The 27,408-nt window shown below is 42.6% G+C and overlaps 2 protein-coding genes across 2 annotated transcripts; both read right to left on the bottom strand.

The window, feature by feature from the left end:
* Positions 1 to 6,554: 6,554 nt before the first annotated feature.
* setmar (SET domain and mariner transposase fusion gene) lies at positions 6,555 to 10,826 on the bottom strand. The gene is given in 3 exon segments (XM_071529554.1): positions 6,555 to 8,872; positions 8,875 to 9,232; positions 10,701 to 10,826. Coding segments are annotated over 3 exon segments (900 nt in total). The 5' UTR covers positions 10,806 to 10,826; the 3' UTR covers positions 6,555 to 8,435.
* Positions 10,827 to 24,734: 13,908 nt separating this feature from the next.
* lrrn1 (leucine rich repeat neuronal 1) lies at positions 24,735 to 27,174 on the bottom strand. Its single transcript, XM_071529532.1, has one exon. The coding sequence runs from the start codon at positions 27,136 to 27,138 to the stop codon at positions 24,985 to 24,987; it is 2,154 nt and encodes a 717-aa protein (XP_071385633.1). The 5' UTR covers positions 27,139 to 27,174; the 3' UTR covers positions 24,735 to 24,984.
* Positions 27,175 to 27,408: the final 234 nt, after the last annotated feature.

Here is a 27,408-nt window from a genome sequence, read left to right on the forward strand (position 1 = left end):
CATTACCATATGAGTGCCTTTCCCTTCCCTTACATTCCACGTCTAATCTTAGACTCGGCTCTCTCCTGGTCCACTGAGGGCTTTGAGATGTAAATGGTTGCAGATTGCTCCGTTTTACAGATTGCAGCGGAGCCAAGTAAAACACACAAAAAAGCTTGTGGTGAAGTAGTGTGTCTTCGCTCAGTGATTCATGTCTTAATGCTGTACATTAGCGGTGTCATAAAATCCAGCTCTGCTCTGATGCAGTTCAGCTAAGAGAAACACTTGTTACCCATACAGTGCCAGTCTCACTCTCTCTCCCCTCTTAGTGGGTTATACAATCCACTCAACATAATCAAAATGTCTTATTCATTATCACAAGAACACTCAAAACCATTTAGGTTAAAACTAGCCCATGCCATTTTCTTTGTTGCTTAATAATCAATGTGAAAGAGGGGATGAAAGATAAGTGTTTAGTCTCAGAACATCGATCTCTGATATAAGCATAATATACTGTGCAAGGGATTATGTCATTCTGCGTATGTCAAATTCCTCAGGCCAAAAATATGTATCTGAAAGACTAACCCTTATTCCGCTGAAAGTATTTCCAGGCTTCAGTTAAATTAAATCATTGTGAGTTCTCAGTTGTCATGGATACAGTGTACAGAGGACTGGCTACCGTTCTGCCACAGAGCAAAAATGGGTTATATATAAAACTGTACACAACTGCTGTGTTTGTGACTCACAGGAATTCTGATGACAGTGAAGCTTTCATTTGTATCAAGTGTACAGTATTCATTGATCAGCTACAAGTACAGTAGATCAGTATTGCGCTTAGTATGTGAGACACAGGTTACTGTAGCCTGGTAAACATGTTTCCTTTATTCTCCAGATACTATTTTTTATTATATGCTGTCTGAACTGAAGAGTTAGTCCGTTGTATCTGCTGCCAGAAGGCTTTTTCCCTCCACAGTGCATGACTGCACCAAAACAATTAATTCAGATTAGAGATGGGATGGATGTGGAGACAGAGTGCTTTCCCCCATAAGGGTCATGAGCAGCAGCACAACTTTGGTGGGAGGGAGAGGTGACTCATCCTGATTGTTAGCCTGACTCTTCGCTGACTGTGATTTGGCCTGTGAGACTTTGAGATATGGGATTAACACATAACAAACAAATTAACGAACACAGCATCTACATGCTCGGAATGTACAACAGACAGTGGGATGACAAAATGCACCAACCATCTGTGTGGGTGCGCAGTTTGTGAGATTCATCATTGTGTGTGTGTGTGTGTGTGTGTGTGTGTGTACTCTCATGTACAGATTCAGGCCTTCCCTTTCCAGTGATGTGTGGGCACAATAGTTGATAGTTTTCTCGTCTGAGGCTCAGATAGTTCTCTGTGTGGGCCATGTCTCGAATCTAATCGTCACATTCATCGGAAATGTGAGAGCAGGGCTAAATATAATAGCAAATGCAGCAAACAAAGAGTCTCTTGAGTTTTTAATTGGCTATTACTTCAATCCAGAGAAGATAATCATATCTCTCTGATGAAGGATATTGCATATTGATTGTCAGAGATTAGCTTTCAAAATCCAGAGCTAAGTTTCCTCCCAGTCTCTTTGTTGAACAGAGTCAAAAGGATGGATGAAGGGCTCCATAAACAATGTGGTGGCCTCTCACTGCTGTTCTGGATCTGGGACAGTGAACCACTGAAGACATGATGCCGTTGAGAACGAGAACCGGAGACACTGAGTGATTAGCCATTTCAAGCTAAATGTAGAATACCAATAGATGTTAACTTCTTTCAACTTCAGCACTCTCTTCCATCCCTAATCTTATTTTCTGTTCAATTCATACCTCATTTGCCTCCATTAAGCCCGATGAATGGAGCTCTGAACTGGCAGAATGAATCAAGGCTTTTTCTCAACCTCAGTATGTGATGCGTTCAACTGGAGGACAGAGCTATATTAAGATGTGAACAAGAGTGGAAAACCACACAAAACTAGAGACTGGAAGGTCATACAAACAACAGTCAATAATCTTTCTCTCTCTCTCTATCTGCATCTGCCAACCTTTTGCATCTATATGACGTACGCTGACTGTAAATGACATCATCTCCCTGTAGAGTGTCAGTTTCATATTCAAAGCCGTGATCTCCTCAGATCTCACACAGGACTCAGACAGGTGGGCTTTACCACAGCTATATGCCCCTCCCTGGAAAGCTTGCATGAAACCAGGGTGCCAAAAGAAGCTTCCTCTTCCTCTTTTGCACCCCTCTGCAGAGCAGAATCGACCAATGAGCAAGAGGTGGGATGGGAGAACATACAGCTGAAGCACCATGCATGAGATGACAGCGTGTAGTGTATTTTTTTTTTTTTTTACTAACATCACTTGCTGATCCTCCCTTAAAGGTCAAAGTCTAAAGAGAAGTCTCACCTCTAGTGCAGCTAGCATGAGAGCAGGTATCGGTTCTGCGCCCTACAAGGTAGAGTTCTACCTCACTAAAAATAAAAGACAATTACACTGGTTTAATGGCCTCCATATCCCCAATGGAAATAGACTGATTAGACCAGCTGCAGAGATATTCTAATTAGGCCTTGTGCTTTTGTGGTATTACTTGTACTACTGTTATCAATGTAGGAAAAATAAAATAAGTTACACATTCTGTCCCGTACCTCGCAGCTATCAGATTCACTTGGACCTTGAGAGCCAGTCTGCATCAAGAAGTGTTTTGGTGATGATGATGCAGATGATGATGATGTGCATATAAGGGTGAAGGATGGGAGACTCTGATATTAAAGCTTGACATTTTGATGCTCCATCCCAAAATCAGCCCTTACAACAGGTTTTACGAAGACAATAGCATTCATTAAATAGACAACTTCATTCAGCTCGAGCCGTCTTCATAAGCACTGTGTGCAGATTGGAGGATCACTTCATCACATCCCCTTGGTTACAGCATAATCAAAGTGACAGGCCATACACATATGCCAGAAGAAATTATCCGCCAGGTGTTTGATTCGTGGAAACAGATGCAAGTAGAGTTTTGCACACCGGCGTTCCTCAAACACTTTGCCATTTGAGCTAATCCCGCTAAATGAGGACAACATCCAAGGGGGCATTGGTCATGAACTCACCTATTTAACCTGCAGAACATGCTCTGTAATCTGCTTTAACTGCAGGTAATCCCTTAGGATCAGGACAGGCGGGTGGACTCCTAGTCTCACTTTCACCACACGCTGTAATTTACCTGTCTGTGTTCTCAAGCAGATCATAATACAAAACAAACTCCAAATCCATACATAAATGCATAGAAATATTTATATATGGGCATAGATCCACACCGTTTTTAAGAGAATTAGTCAATTTGATCCACCTTTGATCAGAAAGTAAGATTTACACAAACTAGGATACTACATAATACAAAGTCTGTATTATCAGACGCTGCAAAGGTGAGACAAGAGCGGTAATAGGATTGTCACAGCTTAGTGCTTGGGATCCGCTACTTGCCAGGGGGCGTTTGCACAATAATTCAAAATCCTAACATTCAGAACAGAAGTATAATACCTTACTCATTACTGTCATTGGCATAACTGTCTCAGCTGGGCATGTAGGTGTCATCTAAAATCCTAAAACCGTAGTCAAGTATATAACATGCCTCACCGAGCACGTAGACGCACGTAGACGGGTCATTTAGGGTAAGGCTCGCTCATTATGCAAGATAGTGACTGGTGTGGGTTAATAATAATAGTAAATACCTCATGCAAATTATAGGGATTTGCATAGGCTATGATCAAATCCGTCCTTATCAGATCCTTCAATGAAGCAGAGATCACCCAAAATGTACTTATTTTCCAAATTCAAGTCTATCAGCAGCAGACATACTGAAGACAGACTTAACACCCCAAAACAACACGCCAAACCGGCTTAGTTTAAGAGTGGGTACAGTGTCAAGGTGTAGTGTAGATGAGTATAGGTCTGATACGTGCGGAGAGCAGTTGTGGAGGGGGTGCAGCTGTGGAGGGGGGTGCTTCTCCGGCGCCAGAGCTTCCTGTTGAGCCTTCTGCAGGTGTCATGGGTTTAATTCAACTAAACATCTGTGATGGGAGGAGCCCACTGGAAAACCCCAATCACACTCCTTTCCCCTAACAGGTTGCTACCCAGTCTGAACAGCACATGGTCCAGTTACATTTGATCCTGCGTGTTGGTGAACGAAGGATCACACGAACCTCTGAAAGGCTCTTTAATTTCTTTCTGAACAATCAGTCGTTCCATGGAACACCTAATCTGACAGTCCCTACCTCCCACAGACTTCACTTTGATGGTGAAGCAGTCTGAGCATCTGCCCACTGAGCAACTCAGTCATTAATGACCCAGGTTCAAAGCCTGCTTCAACACATGCTGTTTAGTCCTTTGATATTTAGTCAATATATCAAAACAATGTATGTAGGCCAGAAATGAGAACAGGTCATTGAAAATAAGGAACACCATTTGGTTCTTAAAAGGTTTCATTTGATGCAGCTGATTTCACACACTCTAAATGGGTTCTTTATTCCAACAAGAAGCCAAGAGTGGCTGTACTTTTTACAATTTTAGAGCAACTAAGAGGCGTTTTCAGGCACCACGTGAAGCAGACTGAGCCTCCAGGGGCCTATTGCTTTCATACACTGCAGTAACACACCATAGTAATACATTAATAACAATTAGATAATAACATTTAAATGTCACTCTTCAGCCAAGCAATATAGTTCTTGAACAGCGGCTTAACAACACTGTTGATAAGCGACACATAAGTCCCGGTATGAGTGGTGGTTTTCAAAAAGTGTTTCAGCCAATCAGAACTGAGGACTGACGCTATCCATTTTATAAAGCACTATAAAGGTTTCATGAAGAGCCATTTGAGTACAGTTATAGTACCAATAAGGGCTCTGCTGCTGTACAAGCCAAAAGACTCCTTTCTTTAAGAGTGTAGTCACTATTTTCACGACTGCGTCATTTCAGATCATTTGAAACCTCTCTTCAATACCTATAAAGGTTCTTAAAATTAATATTGGGATCAAATTGAATTTGTGTAAATAGGCTACAACTTCTACCAATATAGCTCTTTCCTTATCAGCAGTTGCTAACATAACAACAAAGTTAGGAGTTGAGAGCCTAGTTTCAAATTAGATTTTTGATGCCTTTGCCAGCTGTGGCCTAGCAGATAGCTGTTCTTTCATCTCTGTGGTGACTTTTTTTCTTGATTTGGCCACAGCATTCATGGCAAGGACATCTGTTCCCTCATTAGAGAGGTGCTCCATTTTTGAACAAATGGACTGCCAGTCCTGATTTCTCCACTGGTCATTCACCCTGAAATAGTGTCTATTCCCTTTATTGATGTGATGCATGATGCCCATAAATAGATGGGGTATCTTTGTATCTTATGCCTTAAAGCTACACTAGGTAAGATATTTATGTAAAAATACATCAGTCTTATCAGCCTAAATCACAAAGTGGGGCTGCAACAGAGATGAGCGTCCCAATCCCCATAACTGAGACCTCGTAGATCTGCATCGTTTGCTTGAAGGATAAGGCTGGTGTTTTTTAATGCATTGCTTACCGTCAACAAATCCTATAAAAATAACAAAATCAACAATGCGTTTGTTCTACTCCCGTTACTTTCTGACTTCCCACGTACCGTTTTTAGCCGTCAACCTGGAAGTCATTGGCTCCAATTGTAAGCTAAAAACCTTGAAATACAACTCACAAAGACATAGTTTACATTTTAAAAATTGCTAACTGTTACCACAAAAAGTCAGGCTGTTATAGTTATTACCAAATCAAATTCAAATGGAAACAAATTCTTCATTACCCCGGGGACTATTTTCGGTGCTACGGAACTACTTTCCTGAGATGTGTTCCAAATGTGTTTACAGCCGGCTTATTAAGTTGTTTGAGGAAAAAGTTGGCCGGCAATGATGAAATATGTTGGCCAGAGCAACGGCATGGCTCTTTGACGTGTTGTTAATCGTTTTTTTAATACAATGGAGTTCTATGGCTGCTGGGACATGGCTGCATTGGGCACCGGCTACAAGGACGAGTTGGCAAAACAAAATCATTGGTGATTTTGTTATTTTCATAGGATTTGTTGACAGTAAGCAATGCATAATAAAACACCAGCCTTATCCTTTAAATTAAATTCTGGTGGACTGACCAGCATCAGATCTTTTTCCTCTATTGTCTCTTTAGAATCTTTGGTATAAAGCATCACAGACCGGCTGGGTTGGTAAACATGAGTGTGGGCAGTTTACTGACATCACCTTACATGATTGCTGGGTATTCAAATTTTTCAAACAGTCAGCTTTTGCTGCCATTTGGAGCCACCAAAGTGCAATACCAATACCATCAAACACCTAGAACAACATTCTTCTAAACATTTCCATGTATTTTTCTGAAGAGACTTCTTTTCAGAGATGCAGGATGCTCTAAGTGAAATAGTCTTTTGGTACATGGAGCAGTCAGGAGTCCTGAGTTCTCACCAAAACACAACCGCAAAATCACTAAACGGCTTTCTGTCAGTGTGTTGTGTACTCATGCATTGTATAGCATCCCTGACATGTACATTTTGTTTTGCTGCAGCCATCACCACAAGGGGGAAGTTCACCTCATGTGATTAACTGCTGGTTGCTAGGTGACCGTCCTGGAAAAGAGCCATTCATTTGCAGCTCAGCTTCTGAACAGTCGGAGTGGAGAGGAGCCTGCTTGCACCTCCGAACAACTGCTGTCCAATCACCTACTGTACACAGACCCAGTTGCCATAGGGATTTGAGGGACAGCTGACTCAAAAATGACACGAGTCATGTATTAGAAATGAGAGTTGTTCTTGTCATAGCTGTGGCCGATGTGTTGAAGGACTATGGAATCTGCTTCTCTGTGCAGCCACAATGAAGAGCAGAAGGTTCCCAATTCAAAGACTCTACAAATGGTCGAGGTAAAATAATAGGTCATCCAGCTCTATAAATCCATATAGCATATATTAAATAGCCATCATCATATGTTAACCCAGCTTTTTTGCCTATCCTTGTATGAGACATGTCTTGGTATTTTTCCTCTTCATTTTCTCTCCCAGTCCTCTCTGGCCACAACAGAGTTCCACTACACACCTAACATATTTTTCACATTCCATTTGAGTTTTGTAAGATTTATTCATTTTTGTTAATTCTTGAAAATGTTCCAGAAAGTTCAACACAGATCTGATCAGGGACATTGAGCAAGGAGCAGTCCAATTTGAAAGGAAAAAACAAATCCTAGGTAACCCTCACAGAGGAGAAAATATAGGTCGATATACAAAGTCCTGTGCCGTTCACCCCTCTGCTGGGTGACACAAAAACCAATCAACTTGACGGTGGTCTCTGATAGGCAGAGGGCTTCCAGCTCCCCACCGTTTAGTCTCTCTTAGCCCCAACGTAACTGGAGCACTGGTCCCATTTCTGGACGGAACATGGTCTCCCTTCTAATTAACCCAGATGTGGATATTAATAAGATGAAAGCAGGTCTAGACTGGAAATGGGGCAGATTGAGAGGAGAGGGTCCTGATTTCAGAATGGTCACACTAAAGTGGGACACATACGCCCCTCCTTTGACAGGGGAATAAAACCTGTTACCATATAAAAAATACCCTCTGGCCCTTTTTAATTGCTCCCACCCCTCTCGAGGTTTGAGTGCGATGAGAAGATGAGAATACCTTCAAGGGGAGACTACATTGCAAGAATACAGAAAGAACTGTCAAGTTGACGGGGAGATATGACATCTATTACTTCAATTGTGAATACAGAGGTTTTTTTGGGATCGAGACAGCTTCTCTTTGCACAAAACTAGTACAACTCTAAGGGCATACAGATCAGATCTGTAGCCTATATGGGTATTACAAGGAACCTATTAAACTTAATTCTTTCCATCTCTGTCAATCCAGCATGGATGCTCCTGCTGCATCCAGATTGTTGCTCTGTGTGAGAAATTGGGCTTATATGTGCTAGGACAAGATGACACTTACAAGACTGCAAATCTAAATAAGTTGTTTTGCTTGCCTTAAGGTTTAGTTTTTACTGCACCATCTCATAGAGAGTGGGTGACAGCAGTAAGACAGTGTCAGTCAGCGGAGGCCTAGGGAAATTAGCTGGCCAAACAGGAAACACTGACAGGCACAGACATGACTCAACCAGCTGACTGCGTTTGTGGTGCCACCAACGTGTCGCATTGTCTCATTCTTATCATGGATAATGGATAGTTCCATTAGCCAAGAACTTAGAGGAACTGTTAATAGACATGAGGTAACTTAATAGAGGGAGCAAGCATTCAAAACAAAATTAAGGGGGGAAAAACTGCTGGTTTGACAACAATCGTCTGTCAAAATTCACAAACCAATAAATCTCTTGACAAACATCTGCAGATAAAAACACGTGATGCAAATGCGATCAAATGTTGAGAATAGATAGGTCCAGTGGAAGGAATCGGGCACAGTTCTGGGCACCGCAGTGGCACGCTTTCCTCTGGAGTGCATCTGTCCTACTGGCCTGTATGGCAGCGTCACGCTGCGTGGACGGCTCTGCAGGAGGCCGGTTACTGTAGCCTCCCGCGTAGTCGAACGTCAGCTCCTCTTGGGAATCGATGTCCCGGCCAGCAAACAGTGCCAGTCTGGGCACCGTGGAATGCACGCGCACCGGCACCATGAACAGGTTGGGCAGGCAGGAGTGGTTGAGGAAGCGGCCCACATTCCCCACGGCGGCCGGGTCCACGAACGTCTCGGTGACGGAGCCCTGACCCGCGTGCTCCCTCACAGCGATGATGTAATTGTTTTCCTGGGATCCCTGGGCGAGCTGTCTGCGTCTGGCCTCCTCAAAACTGATCACCTCCCTGCATACTCGCACACAAAAGTCCCATGAGGAACGGGCTTGAGTGTCCGCACCCCCCAGCCCCTCTCCTTGGTGCGGTAAACCTCCAACCTGAGCCTCAGGCCTCTCTGGACCACCCGGTTCGGGCAGGCTTCACTGCAGGCGCAAAGGGCATTGCACTCAAACACGGGCAGGCAGTAACCAGCGTTTGCACTACTCAGGTCCAGCAGTGTGCCAGTGCTGTCATATGCCTGCCCATATGTCTGCAGGCAGGAGCAGCTCTCAGCCAAGCAGGAGTGGGAGAGGCAGGAGCATCCAAGAAGGGTAAGTTCACTGGGGTCGATGGCACATCCTGGTCCCCGAACATTATCTGGTGAATACTGAAAAATGACATCAGAAAAGATGAACAGCAGTGAAAGACTATAAGCCTTAATGCTACACAGGACTGTAACAAACTCTCAAAAAAGAGTGTAATCTCTGCAAGTTAGGCCATAATACCCCTCATTTTTTGCCAATATGCATCTTTATATACATTTATGTGAAGTAAGTATTGGAGCAGAAATCTGAGTGCCTTGCAGCTGCCTGTTTGAAACCTGTCAACATGAGAGTTGAAGCTACAGTATAACTACATACAACTAGGCTATAGCCTACTCTTCCATACAATATCCAAAACGGCCTGCATTATTACGCAGCCAAAAAAGTCTTCTAGAGAATCATGAACAAGGAGTGTAAAGTAGGCCAGCTCCTTTGGTTCAAGAGAGTGAGTTATTTTTTGATTCCCTGTAAAGCAGTTAGCTGATTCACTGGTGGCCTGTGATGGTTTGCTGCCATCGAGTGGTAAAGCGCTGCAGTTCATTTAATAGAGTTGATAACCACCATATCATGCTTCCTGACAGCCTAGCCCACAGCTGTCTGGACAAAGCTGCTTTGTATGTTTTGTCATGAACTCTTTCTTTGTGTATTTTTGGCATCCCTGTATAGTATATTGTACATGTGCATCTTGCATAGCCCTGTGGCTATGAATATATGCTGTAAAAAGGAATTTTGGGGAAAAAAATATTTTCGTGTACACTTTTGTATTACTCAAAAAGGTTCCTATACATGTATGTCAACTCGGCTTTTATTTTGAAGGTTTTGAGAGGAAATCCTATATTCTTATTGAAGCCAGCTTGACAAGCCTGCTTCCAAGCGGTTCACATTCCCAACGTCATGTGGACATTCAGCTAAGTTGGCTTTTGATTTATCAAGCTAAAGGCCTTTAACAGTAAAATACTGCATGGACAAAAAGACAAACAACCCAAACGACCCAATTCAGCCCTGATAGGTTCCGTTCTCTCGGTCGGAAAATATCTCACGACAAACTCTAGTCAAACATCTTGCAAATTTCATGTGGCCTCGGTTGTCGGCAAGTGCACGCACCTCATAAAATATACTCAAGATGATTTTGAATCCACAGGGGACACTCTTCAAGTCGGCATAAACCCAATATATCACGCAGCACTTATTTAAATACATTTCTACTTTTAGTATAGGTTCGCCTGTTATTCTCCCAAAACATTCATCTACCCAAATCGACCGTCGCGCGCGGTAGCGAAGTAAAGGAAACAGTGTGAAGCTATTGTAATTAAGTTGATTTTTTTATTGGAATAAAGTGCTGCTTGCTTTTACATTTATGCCGAATATACCAGAGGACCCTAACGATTCGTAAAAGGTCTTAAACATGTTATACAATGTATGTACGCTTGCCAATAAGCAAGGTAACAACATTTTTGAATAAGTTTTGGCGTGATTAGTCTCTCCATATAAGGGCTAGCAATACATTGGCTATCTTAAATTTATTGAAGTTACCTGGAATTCAGGGTATTCAGCTTTGTCGACTTTGCCTTCTATTAAAACGGGAACGTTCTCCAGATCGTTGCTCAAATCCAGAGCAGAGCTGTGTAGCAAATTCATGACACATCTGCAAGTTTTAAATGAAACACAACCAATGGTAGATGTCAACAAACCACAAACTACAAGGTGGAACTTCCGGTGACTTTATTTTAGTTTAGCTCCCTCTAGCGATGTTGTTGAATCATTACACCACTAAAATTGCAAACTGTGTGATGAGGTATCTTAAGCACACCCAGAATATGAAAGCATACTCAGTATATGAAATTAGTCTGTGATTAGACTCTGGAGACTTTGTAAGCTGCATATGCTGTTTGTTTGTTTGTTTCATTCTTTCTTTCTTTCTTTCTTTTTGTTTCCTTCTCCTCCTCTCATCCCTTTTGTTTTTTCCAGCTTGATTTTAAAATACAAGCCCTGGACATACTGAGTACTTACACAGGCTACTCTGCCCTTGCTCTCTACACGCATGCACACACACCATATTCTTGCAGAAAATGTCAATACTGTGATTTAATTCACTAAACTGCAATAATGCAATATGGGCAGCAGGTGGAAGCACTAGATAGGGGAATTATTAGTTCTTCTGTTTCCACAAGCTAAAGCTCTGAGGTAAAACCTTTCACAGTGAGAGAGACAAATGAATAGGTGCAGATGATCGAGGGATGGGAGGAATCATTTCAAATACACACACTTGAGTTAATTGCAATTGTAAAGCACCAGAAAGACAGTATGTTAGCTATTGAATGTACCAGAAAGGCAGGGTGTTCTGCTTTGGTGCATTTTGCCCTCTATTAAAGTGGGAACTCTCTTCATCTGACTCTCTTTCTCAGCCATTCAGTGCAATCACTTTAAACATCGACAGGGGAAATAAAAGCTTGCTGACTAACTAAATGCAACGTATTTACCCAACCCAAGTCAGAGACCCGTCCCAGCAGCAGAGTGAGTGAGTGGAGCTGGCCCGGCACTGGCACTGGATCCTCTTCTCCGCTGCCTGGCTGGCTGGCACTCCGCAACTTTGGAGGGGGGAGCCGCATTTACCTTGGAAATGTCACAGGGAAGGGACACAAATGGGGAGTGACCCCGCTGTCCTGCCAGTGGCATCATCCATCTATCCTGCAACGACGGGCCTTTGGACGCATTGAGCTCCATCTGTTCCCGAAGCCTGTGGGGAGCGGAGAGGGATACGGAGCAGAGAGACGAAGAGACAGGATCCAAGGCTTCAAGATTCAGCAAAATGTTTGAATATGTTAAACAAATTATTACCTGCAGGACAAAGTTTATATCACTGCCAGGATATTTGACTTGTGTTGTCCAATGATTATTTAGGGAAAAACAGTCTATGGACTGGACTGTGAAATATCTGAAAAACAACAAAAAGGGCACTTAAAACATTAAATCTTACATTTCAGGCAATTTCAATCTGTCAAGCAGAGTTAAACAGCCAATGACGCACAAGAAAATTTGGGGTGGCACCAATGGTGGCCCACCCTGGCCACCCTTTTGGCTCCGCCCCTGGCAGACGATTAGACTCTGATGGGTGAACTTTGTCTTTTGCTGCCAAAGAGAGAGAGAACACCAGATGAGCGACTCCAGGCTGATCTACCTACACAGTGCTTCGTTTGTGACTGACAGCTCTCTTGATGGGGAATAAAAAGTCATTTTGTTGGAATGTCACTCTTTTTGCCAGGGGACGCCAGTAGGTTGTGTAGCATTTCCAGGCCCGGCCTTTGCTGTGATGTTGTTTCTGTGTCGTCATGTATAATTGATGCGCAGAGGTTTATTCTCTGGTGGGGAGCGGAGGCAGATGGGGGGAGGTCACATTGTCAGCTGGCATTTCCACGGCGCACACAAGTGACCAAGGATCTTCCTCTGAGGATCGGCCCGCCTCTTCCTCTGTGTCCTTGTGCCAAACTCATTTTGTCGTTTCACGTCAAGATTCCTCCAGAGATTGCATATTCAAGCAAATGTTGGGGTGTTAAAAGTCAAGAGGAACAAGGATATTGTGATTTATATTATGATATCATGAGGCAATTGTCAGTTGTTGGCAATGCTTGACATTACACTGATTGCTACATTGTCTGAAATGACAACAGGAAATCTCTACGCTGAGGAAAATAGGCTCTATAACCTTGTGCATCTCGCCCTCTGTTCCATATAATTCATATATAATATAGTTTATTATACAGCTGTTTTGTTGTACTCCAGAATCACCCATTTGACTTCTTTCTGTTGCATTCATTAAAAGATGAAATATCATTCAAAGCCACACAATGGACCCCTAAAACCCTGCTTTAAGTTTATTATCATGAATCTCCCTGAGGTGTTAGCCCACCACAGCCAGCATCAATATACATTACTCGATACAATGAAATCACTTTCACTGAATGGTTTGTTCATTTGCAGACACAGAAGGCTTTGTTAGTTTAACAGTGAAAAAATGTGTTGAGTGAATGTGATGAATTGTGAATTGTGTCCCGTGAGATGCCACAAACACAGGCCTGTTTTCAACATTTTCAGCACTTTGAGGTTCAACATTCATGTAAGTAAGGTGCCAGACTCTATGCCAAATAACCATAAAATAAATAGTATTTGGACTTTCTGACAGCTGACTTTAAACATTAATAACTCACAATGTCAGCGACTTATTTGAATTGAAATTAGAATGGCAATTTCTCACCTACTTTCACTTGATCATAATTACAAAAGCAGACCCAGAGGAGACTAGAAGTGTCATAGCCACGCTGTTTCTCAGGTATAAAACAATTCCTCCCACACACTCCTGAAAGAAACATTGTGTTAATTAAAGCCTTTCGGTCTTAAGGCCAATTTACTTTGAGGATTTGCTGAATAAGCTGCAAAAACTGTCACATGTCCCATGGCAGCATTAGATAGGAAAACATTTCCCATCTGTCAATTTTGGTCTCCTTGGTGTTATTTTTAGCAGCATTCTGAAGATTTTAGCTTCATTTTTGCCCCTTCATTAAAGAATTAAACTTGTGTTGATTTTGTGTATACACTTTAAGTGGAACTTTCTTAGAGAACACAATATGACTTGACACTGTAGTTCTCACTATGTTGGTGGACAAAGGGGTGAAGCACGCCCCCCTCACACTTCCCTCGCTCCAGATGAGGCAGGTTGTTGGAGGTCCTTTGGATTTAATGAGAACACACACCAACACAAAGGAGCTGAACTTTGAGGGTAGACTACAATTGGTGGGAGAGTTAATGAGCCGAAGGCATGATAGAGCATGTCCTCGGGGGAGATTATCAGCAACAGTCCAGCACTCCCTCTGCTGCCGCGCTGATTGACTCGGCCTCAAATTGCCCGCAATGCTTCCCTTGGCTTGTGGCTGGAGAGCTGGAGAGCTAGCTGCACAGCGGCCTGCTGGCTGCACTCTCGTCTGGCCTGACAGCGAAGAACAAAGGAAATTTCAAAGGTTTCCCTCATCTGCCTTTGTCAGCTTGAGTAGGCTTGATTACGATGACTTGACCCAGGAGGTTTTTAAAAAAGAGGCCTCGTGCTGACTGCTCTGCTGAGTTCATCAAAGGCCCGGGACAGGCGCCGAAACAAACAGGGAACCGAACACACACAGATGAGTCATGGAGAAGACGTGAGAGCAGAAGACACATGACAGAACGACAGAAATAAAGAAATAAACAACAACAACGTCTGCAAACGTTCTCTTGGGTGAAGCGACATCCACAGGAGGATGACTTCAGCCTGTGCTTGCGAAACCCCGGAGCAGCCGTCCCACGAGACTCCTGGGTGCCTTCCTCCGCTGCCAGGCAACTGCAGTGACAGTGTGATTCACTCACATGACAAGATTTTGCAAAGCAATTAAGCGGAGTCAGGGGGGGTTCATCGGCCTCCTGAGGGGAGCAACATATTTAGCCCATCACGCGGAGTTTGAAGCATCGAGTTAAGTTTTATCGGAATTTTTAAAGAGGCAACAGTCAAGCGGAATGACTGCAACACAGCTGTACTTAACTGAAGAGGATCTGCAAATATAAACGCTTGCTTTGTCTAAACTTTGAGCTTTTTCAACTATTAAAGCTGTGCTAGGCAAATGTAAAAATACACCTGTCTTATCAGTCTAAATCATAAACTGGGGCTGCAATTGAGAACAGCCGAGTACAGCTTTAAGGGATAAAATGCACAGGTGTGAGCACGAGAGTTCTGGTCTATTCTTAATAATGTGAAACTTTATTAATCTCCATAGGGAAAATATTTTGGCTTTTTAATTTATTTACATAATGTGTATACATGCCTTTCTTTCTGCCACACTTTCCTTTGTCCTTTCCCAAATTCTACACACTCACATAGCAATTTGCATATATCAACAACATTTTAAAGCTTGCAACTCAATATGTACTGCTTAAGAATCATCAACATTTGTTTATTTCTACCTGTAAACCTAGCTTTGGGCAATGAGGAATCCAGGCCTTCACATGCTTTTGAATCCTCACCATTTCTAATATTGAATATGTAGTGTGAAAATGTAATAAAAAATACATTGTGTCCTAGCTATGGAAAAGTGTGTTCTTCTTCATAGGCTGAGAGACTTGAATCAACTGAACGCTTAGAGAAAAGCAGCTTTTTACCCACTCGCCTCCATCACTGGTTGGCACTTCGTTGGCAAAATCGACTGAGGTGTTGCCAGTCGAAGTCGACCGTGGTGAAGTCATGTTGTGAGCTTGAAGGTAGTAAGCGGAGGACAGGCTGTCTTGCTGGTGTCCAGTCATCCTCCCTGACAAACCCACAGCGACCAGCACCGTCATCGTCTTGTCCACAGAGCGCTGTGGTCCTGTCAATCCATGTCCAACAGCAAGGAACCACAGGAGAGTTCTGTTAGACTCATTTTTTAATATTAAACTTGAGAATATTTATGCTTCTCATAATGAGTTGTGCAGCAGCGTTGTTTTTTTTTAAGAGATTAGAAAGGTTACAGATGGTTTTATAAGATGTGGAATCATTTTTATAAATTGACTTAATGTCAGGTAATAGTTCTATTAATAATACTGAGAGACATGTATTGTGAAAGTGCTTTGGAATCTGCAACATAAAATATGGAGGCTTCAATACTTAGATAAAACAGAAATTATTATTGTTCAGACTAATGAGGACAGATCGCAATGCAAATGAATTTACAGAATATAACAGATCTACTGTGGGTTACTGTGGGTTTGGCAGAGGGAAATGATTGGTCAAGCATCGGAAATGCTGATCTCTGCATATATAGAATGTATTGCAAGCATAGAAACCTACAAACAAAGCAAAACCATTGGAAAGTGTGCTAGAAATACCAGCATCTCACTTTTTCAATTGTACTCCACCATGTAAGACGTCTATTAATAGAATACATGTGGATATACAGTATGTCTAATTCAATTTCATTTCATTCTCACCAGAATGAAATACAACAACACTACACTTGCTATATTTTATCAAACTAAAGGGGAATTACTCAAAGCCCATAACCTCCAGCAATCAATGAGTAGCTTTCACAAATCAAGTCCAGCCAGGCGTGTTCCTTGTAAAGAGCTTGATTCTCTCAAGAGGCTCCATTCTAAGAATCCAATCGATACCCTTTGTCTGTTTCCACTTAGCCCGCTATGGGTCAGAGTCCGTGTTTAAGATGGGGCGTATTAACTGCTGCACACCTCCTCAGCAAGACCCCCTGTGCTGCGGAGAGACGAAACTCTCTCTCACCTCAGCCAGTCTGTTTGCAATTAGCTTTGCTCAATGCTGAGTTTTTGTTTTGTTTTTTAACATAAAGAACAGCATTTTAATTGCATTGAGTGTGAGAACTTGTGTGTCCCTTTGACCTACTAGAGGCCCTTTGCCTTTAAAGACACCCTATCATAGTAATTGAAATTTTCCTCTTTTTAAATATGCATGTGACCAAAGATGTTTAAGGAAGACATTGCTACAATTTTGTTTTGTTGTATGTGGTTAAATTTTAGCATTTTCAATAATACACTCTTTTTTAACAGACAAACTTTGGACAAACTCAACGCATCACAACTGGACTTGGTCTTGATTGGCTCTCTCTCTAAACAATTGCTAAAATCCTTCCAATTAGACATGTTTGCAGGATTTGAATGTGGCTTATGAAGAATAGACACACATGCACCAAGCTAAATCAATAGCTGACCACAGAAACACAGAGGTAGAAAGGCCCAGGTTTGATATCATGTCATTATGTATATTTCCCATCCCAGTGGCTGCCTTGTAGATTCAGTAATTGTCAGTGATGATAACAGGCAAAAGTGGACATACTCATAGCTCAGTGCTGCTGTCCAGCCATTCATCAGTGATGACCATGCAACCACAGTGGCTCCATATTTCTCGAAGCAGTCTTATACCATGCTGCCTTCAGGAAGCACACAAGCATGAAATGGCCTGTCTATGAGAAGTAAATTTACACCAATCAATTTCATTGTCATGTCATCCTGGAAAGTGGCAAAAGCTCCCACTTTCTGAACAATGCCAGGCAATTAGCCTTTGTTCCTCACCTAAACTGATAACAGAGTTAACATGCTCCTTTGTACAAATGCTTGCAATTAAGACTGGGACGCCAGGGAAAAAGCAACAGCTAGTCCCAAAGCAGTTGATATGATGTTGGTGGGAACAGCCACAGACTTCAATAGCACTGTTGTCATGCAAAAACCTGGTAACCATGCTCGTCTATGAGTTGAGAAAATTCTACAACCCCTTTGTCTCATGAAACCTTTTCAAAACCCATAGAATAAACTCAAAATGCATTGTCATTAAGCTAAAAACAAGGCTGTATTCCTCAGTTCTTGAAAAGTTGACATTTTGGAGATATGCAACAGCGACGATATGCTGCCATACTGGATCTATTGAGTCCATATCATTAATGTTACACTTTAGCGTCGTGACAGTATAACAAAAATATTACCATATAATGGAAAACACAAAGTCAGTGTCTCACATTTTCTAATGCAAATGAAGAACTTCAGAAAGGCTAGGATCGCAGATGGTTGACCTTTTCTGACCTGTTTTCTAATGCCACCAATGTGCTAGAGGAAAAGTCAGTGGCCGCATAAGGTCAGGCACAAATATGCTGGAAAGGTACAGTCATGCAAGGCTGAAAAACCACTGCATTGTATTTATCGTAACACTATTGCACAAATACAAATATACATGCACACGTGTAGTCACTCACACACACACGACTCGTGAGGCAATCAATATGACTGCCATTTTGTATTGTTTTGATAACTAGGCAATCAATGGAGTAATGGAGCGAAGCCACCTCTGACTGTATCGTCTGTCCCATTAATATTTCACCTTCATGACAGTTAAAGCCACTTAAGTGGAGTATTGTCTGGTCATCAGAGGTGGCTTGACAGTTAGGTTGTTTCTCACTGCAGTGGCAGATTTACAATCAGCTCCACTGTGTGTGTGTCTGTGTGTATTTATTCGTCTTGTTTATTTAGTGTACCTCTTAAATATGCTGTTTCTGAATTTAGATGATTGTTCCCATGGATTTTGACTACTGTTATTGGGCTTTTTAATAAAGACACAACGGTAAAGGCGAGAGCCGTGTCTAAGAAGATGGAAATGAGCTTCAAGCCTCTGTGTTAGCAGTGAGACTTAACACACATACGCGCATATGCTGCAGGCGAAAAGCAAAGCTCTTTAATTGGGCCCTGGGAGAAAACACCAGCACAATCCGTCCAACAATTCATTATGCATTTAACAGATGATTAACATTGCTGAAATGCATTATGATGCCACACTCTCTCGCTCGCTTCTGTTTCAATTGTGATTTTACCCTTAATAAACCTCCGTTATTCACACGGTATGGAAGTAATAATCTCATCACAATAGTGAGCAAAAGAAGCACACACACAACTAGCCTGCTCCTCCCTAGGTTACTGTACTTCACACAATCAAAACTGAAATATTGAATGTGATTGAATTTCAATGTGACCAACTACTAAAATAAGCAGCAGCATTACGTATATGAAAAAGGAGTTGGGTCACTGTTTGCCTTCCAACTAGCCTCTCTTGGAGAGACACGGCATCTCTCTTAAATGAGAAATGTCATGATTTGATGTTTTGTTGATGCTGGTGGAACTCATTGCCTCACATAAAGTTGATAGCTGGTGACTGAGGTTGCATTTGATTTGCAGTCATTTCCATACTCATCCCACCATTCAGGGACCACACTTGGAATAGGCCATTCCCATTAGGAGAGAAATACTTCACCATAGGATGAAGGCGTTCTCTCCAAATGGCTTTGTATTTATTGCTGTTTACCTTGCCCATCCATTCAGGGGAAAAGAGGACTTAAACTGCGCCAGGAAAAGACACCTCACAGAACATTTTGACATTGAATTAGATGTTGATATAATGGTCTGCACTAACGTTGAAAATCTCATAAATATAGTTTTAAAATGAAAGTTGAGACAACATCCGTCATCGTCCGTAGCTGCTACCTGCATTGTTTTGTGAAATCGGGACCGGAACATCTTTCTGAAATCAGTTCAAGACAGTTCCCAAATATTCCATAACATCATGTTGTGAAAATTTAATGTAGGTCATGTAAACCCGAGGGGTTCGACTTGGCTACCTTCTGCACGTCGCTGTCAACTTTCAACGTACTTTGCAGGTAGTTAAATCCTACGTGTGTCTGTATGTGTGAGAGAGTGAAATAATAAGAGAAGAACAGGCTGACAGGTGCTGTCTCTGCAGGACAGCCAGTTGCACTCAGGAAGGGGTGTGAAGTCACACCCACATTCTCCCTGGAACAATGAGAATAACCGAGGCTGAGCCAGCTGGATATTTGGCTCCAACAACCCAGCCATGATAACTTTGGTTATGCATGCCTTTGCAGCCGCTTGGATAAACAATCTCTGATGATGAACCTCCCTTGAACTTGACAGAACCCTGTTGATGATCATCCTTCACGAGGAGTGCAGCTCATCACATAGTCCAAATACAGACAGCGAGAAGCCAGGCCGCTCTCAGCCATCACGAGCGCACTGAGTGCCCTCTTTATTACAAAATGCAGTGAAATGCTCGTTGCTTTTCTCACAGCAATTTCAGGTGCTCTAGCTGCCTGTGCCTGCACTCAGCTGTGGAAGAGGCTCTCGTGTTTTAAGCGTGCGCAAGAAGGCACTGCGCTGAAGTGGAGTGTGCGGTGTAAAAACGGTAGCAAACCAACATATACAACACTGAGACTGTCCATGTTTCTGCACAGTGAAACTCCTTGTAGGGGGAATTGATGTTGCCATAGTAACCCCTCACCCCCACCCCACCCGTGGGTGGCTAGTGAGGACAGGCCACTTGAGAAAAAGCACCTTTCAATTAGGAAGAGGGAAATGTCACCGGTTTTGCTGTCAAACGTGACCTTGTGTGTGGTGAGGCTGGTAATGCATGTCATTAGTGCAATCAGAGGGGGGCGTGGGGAAGTTAATGCACATTTCATATCACTTCTCGGTTACATATTGAATAGGAGTCATTGTCGAGTGGCTATTTCTGCTTCTGTTACAGTGGTTGGCGTTATTTAAATGATTACAGAAACCAGGATTCATCTGCTGGCTGCAAAGCCCAGATTCAGATGTGAATGAGCAATTGCTGTGCCACTCACTACATCATGAAGGTCAATTTGTTTAGGATTTATGAGAAACTATTTTGTTTCAAGGAAATCATAGCCTGTATCGAAGTTGACAGGCTTGTGGACAACTTTACGGTGGCATCATGAAAACAAATAATGCCTGCGAACCTAATAAAATGTGTTTCATAAAAATGGGTTTTGTGTCTATCACAAATGGTTGAATTAGCATAGGCTTTTCTCTTGGCTGCCAGGCAGTTTGAAAGAGAGTCAGAGCAGGCAGCAGTTTTCACAGAGGGGCGGTGGTTTTCCATGCTTGCTGTAACTGTAATATTTAACCCTATTGGACAAATGTCTGCTTTGTTTATGGACTGCCTACTCCCAGCAAACATTTGCTAAAGAAACACACTCTAATTGGTCATAAAAGCAGTATTTAACATGCCTTTGTGTTGTATTTCACTGATTGTCAATACTCTTCAGTTGACCTTAGCATTGGAAATTAGGCTCCATTATATCACACGGCCCATTACAGAGGGAGGTGACAGTTTGATGGTTGAAGATGCTCTAGATCTATCTATCTATACAGGTGTGGGTAATGGAAGACTACAGCTAAAAATCTCTGCACAGCGTAGGAATCAGTGGTTGCTCACCTGAAATAGTTCCAAAAATAAACTGAATGGCTGCATCAGCTATGTTGAGTTAGATGTGAGATATTTTATTTTTTAAAGTTTGTGAATATACAGCTACAACTTTTTGTTACTAAAAGTCAGTCTTCTTACTTTAGATAATGCTAGTCGCATACGATCACGATAGTATAAGCATGGAGTACCGGAGCCAATGATCTACCGGGGACACATGGATGATTTTGGTGTCAATGCTCTCATCACTTAATGGGTAAGTGACCCAATCTCCCAAAAGCTTGGTGTATTCCCATAACTTAATATTTACATTATAACACAAAAGCTGATGACTCTCTGATGAGAATGACATTAGAAACTTGCAGACATTCCGGAGGAGCATCAGAAGCTGAAGTGCACTGTTGCAGGCAGTGGATCCAGATACCAGTGGGACTTCATTTGAAGTCATTCTCCAGTACTCATAGCTAAAATACTCCTTTGCCCTTCCTGTGGTTTATCCTTAATTCTTAAAGCAGGAACTCCATCTCTAAGGCTTTGAGTGCCAGTTAAATGTAGAGTGTCAGGTTCTGGCTCAGAGTTGCCTTTTGCCTTCACACTGGGCAGAAAGATTAAATTTTGATTAATTTCTCTCTGCCCATGGGTCTGTTGGAAAGCAGCTGAAAGCTCTGAAATGGAGACAAAAGGTCACCCTAGGCTATGAGCTATGGGAGCTCAACACCCTAACAGAGCAGTGAGGTGAGGCCAGACACAGGCACTGACACCCCATCATCAACCCACCAACAGCCTAAAAGCCCAGGAGAATGAAACTTGCTCTGGGCTGCTATATGGAGACGACAGATCTCCACTCACATTCACACCAGTGGAGCATAGAATTAGTCATGTGATTCATTGTTTAATCTGATTTCTTGCCAGTGTTGCTGACCCTTGCCTGATGTATCTCTTTAAAGTCAAACTCTGATGGCTACAATATTTTTAAGGCTGGCCCATTTTTGTCAGTTGTGAGAAAGTATAATTACACTACATTCAAGCCTTTGCACAAATGGAGATACTGGAACCAAACTTTCTCTGAAATCTGCATCACTGCATCTACTTGAAACATGAATTGCATGATAACTCATTAAGCCACAAACATCAGCCCAATGTAGCTTTGCTTCCGGCTGGAAGGGGAGCACTCAGTGCCGTTATACTTCACCTTCAGTGCCAAGATGGAGCTTTTCTCTCTCCACACCTTTGAAAGCGTACATGATGTTTTAGTGGTTTCCCACCTGCGGGGTGTTGACCTTGTCAGTGGTATTTCAGGCTCTGGGGACTCCTCGTGCTCGGCTGCCAGCATCCGCAGGTGGATGCAGGGAGGGGTTGTCATGGAAACAGGCCACTGAGATGGGACATGGCGCAGACTCCAGCACACGCTTTGAAAAGCTTTCATTGATAGCTGTCCCGCCGAGCTAATTTCCAGTCGCCTACTAGGCTACCCATTGAGACCATATAAAGGGGTGTCCATGCCTTGCAGATAAAAGGAAGGCAACGGGGTTGCTCAACGTAGCGATATCAATGTACAGGTTTGACAGTAGCCCAACCTATTTCTGTCTTTTCCCTCTGTCCATCATTCTCAGCACATACGCAAGTCTCCCTGAAGGGTCTGTGACATTCACTGACATTCTTTTTGCAGCGCCTCCTGACATCTCAAGACAAAGAGAGGCAGTAGTAGGAGAAAGTGTTTCGCCTTAGCCTATTTCACTATCAGTAAGTCTGAAATCAAATTTTTCAGCAGGGTAGAGTAGTTTTGAAACAGCCTGAACAGACACACACACACACACACACACACACACACACACAGGAGGCATTTCTGTACTGCTTCCTCATGAAAACCCAGAGATACTGTAGCTATTACATTAACCATCGTTAAAAGATGGCCGTCACACATTTGTCAATATTGTCATTTCAATCGGATCCTGTTCTACAAAACCGTAAACTTGGATGATAATCAATGATGATAGAACAGCTGCTATCTACAAAGGCAAAGTTAAGAATGCTTGAGGATTTGTACATTGTTTTCTCCGCACAGAAGAATATTTGTCTCAATTCCAGCAATAATCGAGGAGAGGAGGGACGGAGCGAGTGTGCAGGAAAACAGGAGAATGAGTATGTTGTCAGGGGAAACTAAACAGAGATCGTTTGATTGCACCACAAAGCCCAGAGCTGTCAGTCAACATCAGAAACAAACAGAGCTCCTGGCTCCCAGTGGAGATCCACTTTTCTAGACAGTGAGCCACTGAGATTGGGATTTGCATTGAGGTGGAGTTATGGGCCTCGCAGAGACATTGATGGGTGGCAGGCAATTCGACATCAGAATCCAACATCAGCCTTCATATTATTGTATCTTTGGATTTTGCAGAGGAAGCAGATACAAAATGGTTGTTTCATCTCATCTTTCTGACAAAGATGAAGGAAAAACAATCAACATCAATAAATGGCACAATTATGTGTAATCTACAGTCTCAGACCAGTACTGTAAATTCCATGCTATATAAATGGTGTTGAGAATATGAAGCGGCTAGCATCTGGCTGATTACAACAGGGTTGCTTAGTGTCAAATAATGCTGCAGTCTCTGCTTGTTATAAGCGTCCATTATCCATAATCACCACCTTCTTTGATCTTGTCCCAGTCACCTCGTATCCTTCTAGCATACTCCCTACTCTCCTTCCTTCCTAATGCTTTGTGGTGCAGAAGGGTTGTATCATAAGAATGACAGCAGGCAGGATGTGAACACAAGATACATTTCCTGATTTGGAGTTTTTTCAGAGTTGTATACTCGGAGGCGTTTGGTGCCGTAATTGAAGTCTAAAGGGGCTGGATTTTTAATTATTCTCTGATAATTGCTTTTGCAGAGGCACATACACTGTGGTTTGCATCTTCCTTTCTCTCTCTATCAAAATGTACATTGTACCCTACCTCGAAACCTACGGCTACGCACCAACACACTGTTGAAATATCCTAATGTAAGACATTAATGTAAGACACTAATTTTCTTTGCATTACATTTGTATTATGTACCTATGCAGCAGAGTAGCCTGGTTTAAGGGTGTAAACCTTTATTTTTAACCTGTGAATGTTTAATGTTTCTCCAAAGCATATTTATTAAATGTATGTAAACAATGTAAAAATGACACTTGATGTTGAAATCATGGTATAAAAAATATGAGGAAAGAAGATTTTATTTTACTTGTTCCTTAATAAACAACATGTTTGTGTGTGTAAACCACAACAAAACCAGTGATTGTAGACATATTCTAGCAAAATAAAAAGGAAATATTTGAGAAATTTAAAAAGCCTTACATCTACTTACCTAGTTTATAACATTCATATTTCTATTGCTGGTTTACAGTAGTTGCTCTGCAAACTTAAATTCTAAATCAAACTTACTGTTTGTTAATGTCCAAAAAAAGTAAATGAAATCATAGCTGATACAACATTACAGAAAAATTGCTAACATTATTCAATAGACGGTATATCAAGTCTAAACGTACTTTGTCAGCTTATATTTGAGTTGATAGACAAATTTGTATATATATTTCAGTGCACAACAGTCAACAGTTAAACTGTTTTTACGAGAGAAAGAAACATTGCAGTCTCTAACAATTCTGCCAGAGACACAAGTCAAAATGGATCAGATTTCAGCTTCTCCACTCACCCATACTGAATCCATGACAATACTCATGCTGTGCTAATCAAAACAAGTACTAAAAATAAAGCACAGTGACTACCAAGTTCAGGAAGCTAAACAAAGCTGCCATATTGAGTGTCAATAAGGGGCAAGAGGGAAAAAGGCAATATGCTAAACTAAAAATCTGAAATATCAGTTTGTCCTTTGCCTCAATGAGCAAAGCCGAAGAAACTGAAGAAAACAAACAAACCGAAACAAAACAACTTCATTTCACTTTTACACAAAGAAGCAAATATGTATATTTGTGCTCCTGAAAGAACCGTGTCTCTTGACTTTCCATAGGTAGTAGCTCTCACCACATGTAATAGCTGCGTGTAGTGTCCACCTGGCTAGGTTTGGTCTCTGAGGAGCCCTCTTTGTCCTTCTCACTGTCTGCCTCCCACAGGTTGATGAGAGGAGGGTACAACTCATTTAGTGGGATGGATGAAGTTTTCTGCATGTACTTTTTCAGGGAATGATGGTAGTTTTTCCTCTTCCACCTCTTGGCGATGTACACGCCCAAGGAGGCCAGGCTGACGATTGCAAACATTGTTCCCATTACTGCCGCAAGAGCAGTGTTAGTCCCTTGGTCGGATATTTCCACAGAAAAGGTTGCTTGCTTTGTCGTAACGTTTACACATGACTTCTGTGTCTGTTGGTGGATGTTGGAGACAGTGAGGCAGACTTCGTACTCGGTCGCTGGTTGTAAATGTGTGAGGTTGTACTCGTGGACATCCACAGGTACCCTGGCAGTGTACGTGATATGCGGGTTGTCTATTTTCATGGTGGCAGACGACCACTTGAGGTTGGAGGTCATTACATTTGAGTTGATTTTCCAGGAGACCAGGATTGAGTGAGACTCTGTCTGTTTGACATAGATCTTCATAAGCTGAGTACTGTCTAGGAGAGTACCGTTCACCCGTATGGCCGTCACTCTTGTGTCAGCTCCCTCTGAATTCTGAGCCACACAGGTGTATCTGCCAGAGTCCTCTACCTGGATATGAGAAATTCTCAATGTTCCTTCATTGCTGAGGCTGTACTTGTCAGATAGAGTGTCCATCATTACCTTGTTCCCCATAGGTGTAACCCAATAGATTTCAGGCTCAGGCTGGGACATGGCTCTGCAGTCCAGGTCCACAGTCATGCCAATGTCCAGATTGAGGTGGTTGGGGAAGGTGTCATGGGAAATCATGGGCAGACATTGGTCCAGTGGGTCCTTCTGCAGCACCTCCCTCACATGCTGACCCCTGACCTCTGTTGGCATGGCACAGAACATGGACAGTGGTTCCATAAAGCGGATGCTGGTTTTATTGGAGCTCATCCATTGGATAACGCAGTCACAGCGGAGCGGATTGCTGTGGATGCTGATTTCACGCAGGTTGGGCAAAGTGTCGACTGTGGACTGGTAGAGGGCGTTCAGGGCATTGTTGTTCAACATAAGGCTCTCCAGGGCTGGGACATCACGAAAGGCCTGGCGGTTGACGTAGGAGAACTTGGGGTTGTTTGTAGCCTCCAGCTTGGTGAGCTCAGGAAGGTTGTCCAGAGCATAACGGTCAATAGAGACCAGTTCTCCCATGTTGTTTATACCCAACTCTTTCAGTCTCAGCATGTTCTTGAAATCTCCCTCCTGAATCTTGTGCACAGGGTTTTTGTTCAAATCCAAGAATTTGAGATTAGGTAGTTTCTGCAAGGCTCTCTGAGGAACTTTGACCAGCTTATTGTCATAGAAAGAGAGACTCTCAAGATTGTCAAGTCCCACAAACGCATTTCCAGGGACGTCTGTTAAATCCATTCCAGCCAAAACCAAGCTTCTCAGGTTACCCAGTGGCTTGAAGTTAAAGTCCATTATTCCAACAACTGGGTTCTCCCCAATCATAAGGATCTCTAGACTGGGTGTAGAGTCAAACCAGCGGCTATCAATGGCCTTGAGCTTGTTGGAGTTGAGGTGAAGCCTGAGCAGGTTCTGGAGCCCAGAGAAGGCATTGGCGGAGATCAAATTGATCTGATTGTGGTTGATGTAGAGCTCCTGCAAGTTGCTAAGGTCCTGCAGGCAGTAATCGGGCATTTCTGTGATCTGGTTTTCCTCCAGGTGAAGGGTGGTGAGCTGGGACATGTTGGTAAGGCCGACATCCCGAATGTTGCTGAAGTTGTTTTGGGACAAGTCCAGCTCAGTCAGGTTAAAGAGTTGCTCCAGCTCTTCACTGGTCCTGGCAATGTAGTTACTCTGCAGGAGGAGAACCTGAGTGTCGCTGGAGAGGTTCCCTGGGATGCGTGTTAGGCGCAGGTCATTGCAGTCCACAGTAATAGCTTCTCTGTAGGTGGACTGGGGTGTAAACCAGGGTCGGATCTCACACACACACAGCTGGGGACACTCATTGCTCTGGACAAAGGATAGTCCAACAGATGCCAGGATCAAGCCAGTGAACAACTGGCCCAGAAGACAGTAGTCTAATCTCCGTCTAGCCATGCTGGGGAGGAACAGGAGGAGGGGCAGATGACCTTGGGAGATAGTGTGTTACAGTCATCAACCACTTTCCACTAATTAGTTCTTTCAGCCCAGTGAAATGGATGAGTTGTGTCCCAGTGTTTAGTTTTTCTTACAGCAAGATCTTGGAGCGGCAGGATAAATCTAGAAAAGAAAAGAAAAAGAAAAAGAAAAAATATGTCATTAAAATGAAACTAACAATCTCTGCCCCACTTTTATAATGACAAGTGTATAGTGTACAGAACTATTGTG

The sequence above is a fragment of the Centroberyx affinis genome, unplaced genomic scaffold, assembly GCF_046629955.1.
Source record: "Centroberyx affinis isolate AG114_WGS23_722 - 3 ecotype Tasmania unplaced genomic scaffold, CSIRO-AGI_Caff_v1 ptg000126l_1, whole genome shotgun sequence".
NCBI lineage: Eukaryota > Metazoa > Chordata > Actinopteri > Beryciformes > Berycidae > Centroberyx > Centroberyx affinis.

Bases quoted from the DNA above. Each gene is read 5' to 3' on its own strand.
- lrrn1 (XM_071529532.1), bottom strand. From the start codon at position 27,138: ATGGCTAGACGGAGATTAGACTACTGTCTTCTGGGCCAGTTGTTCACT.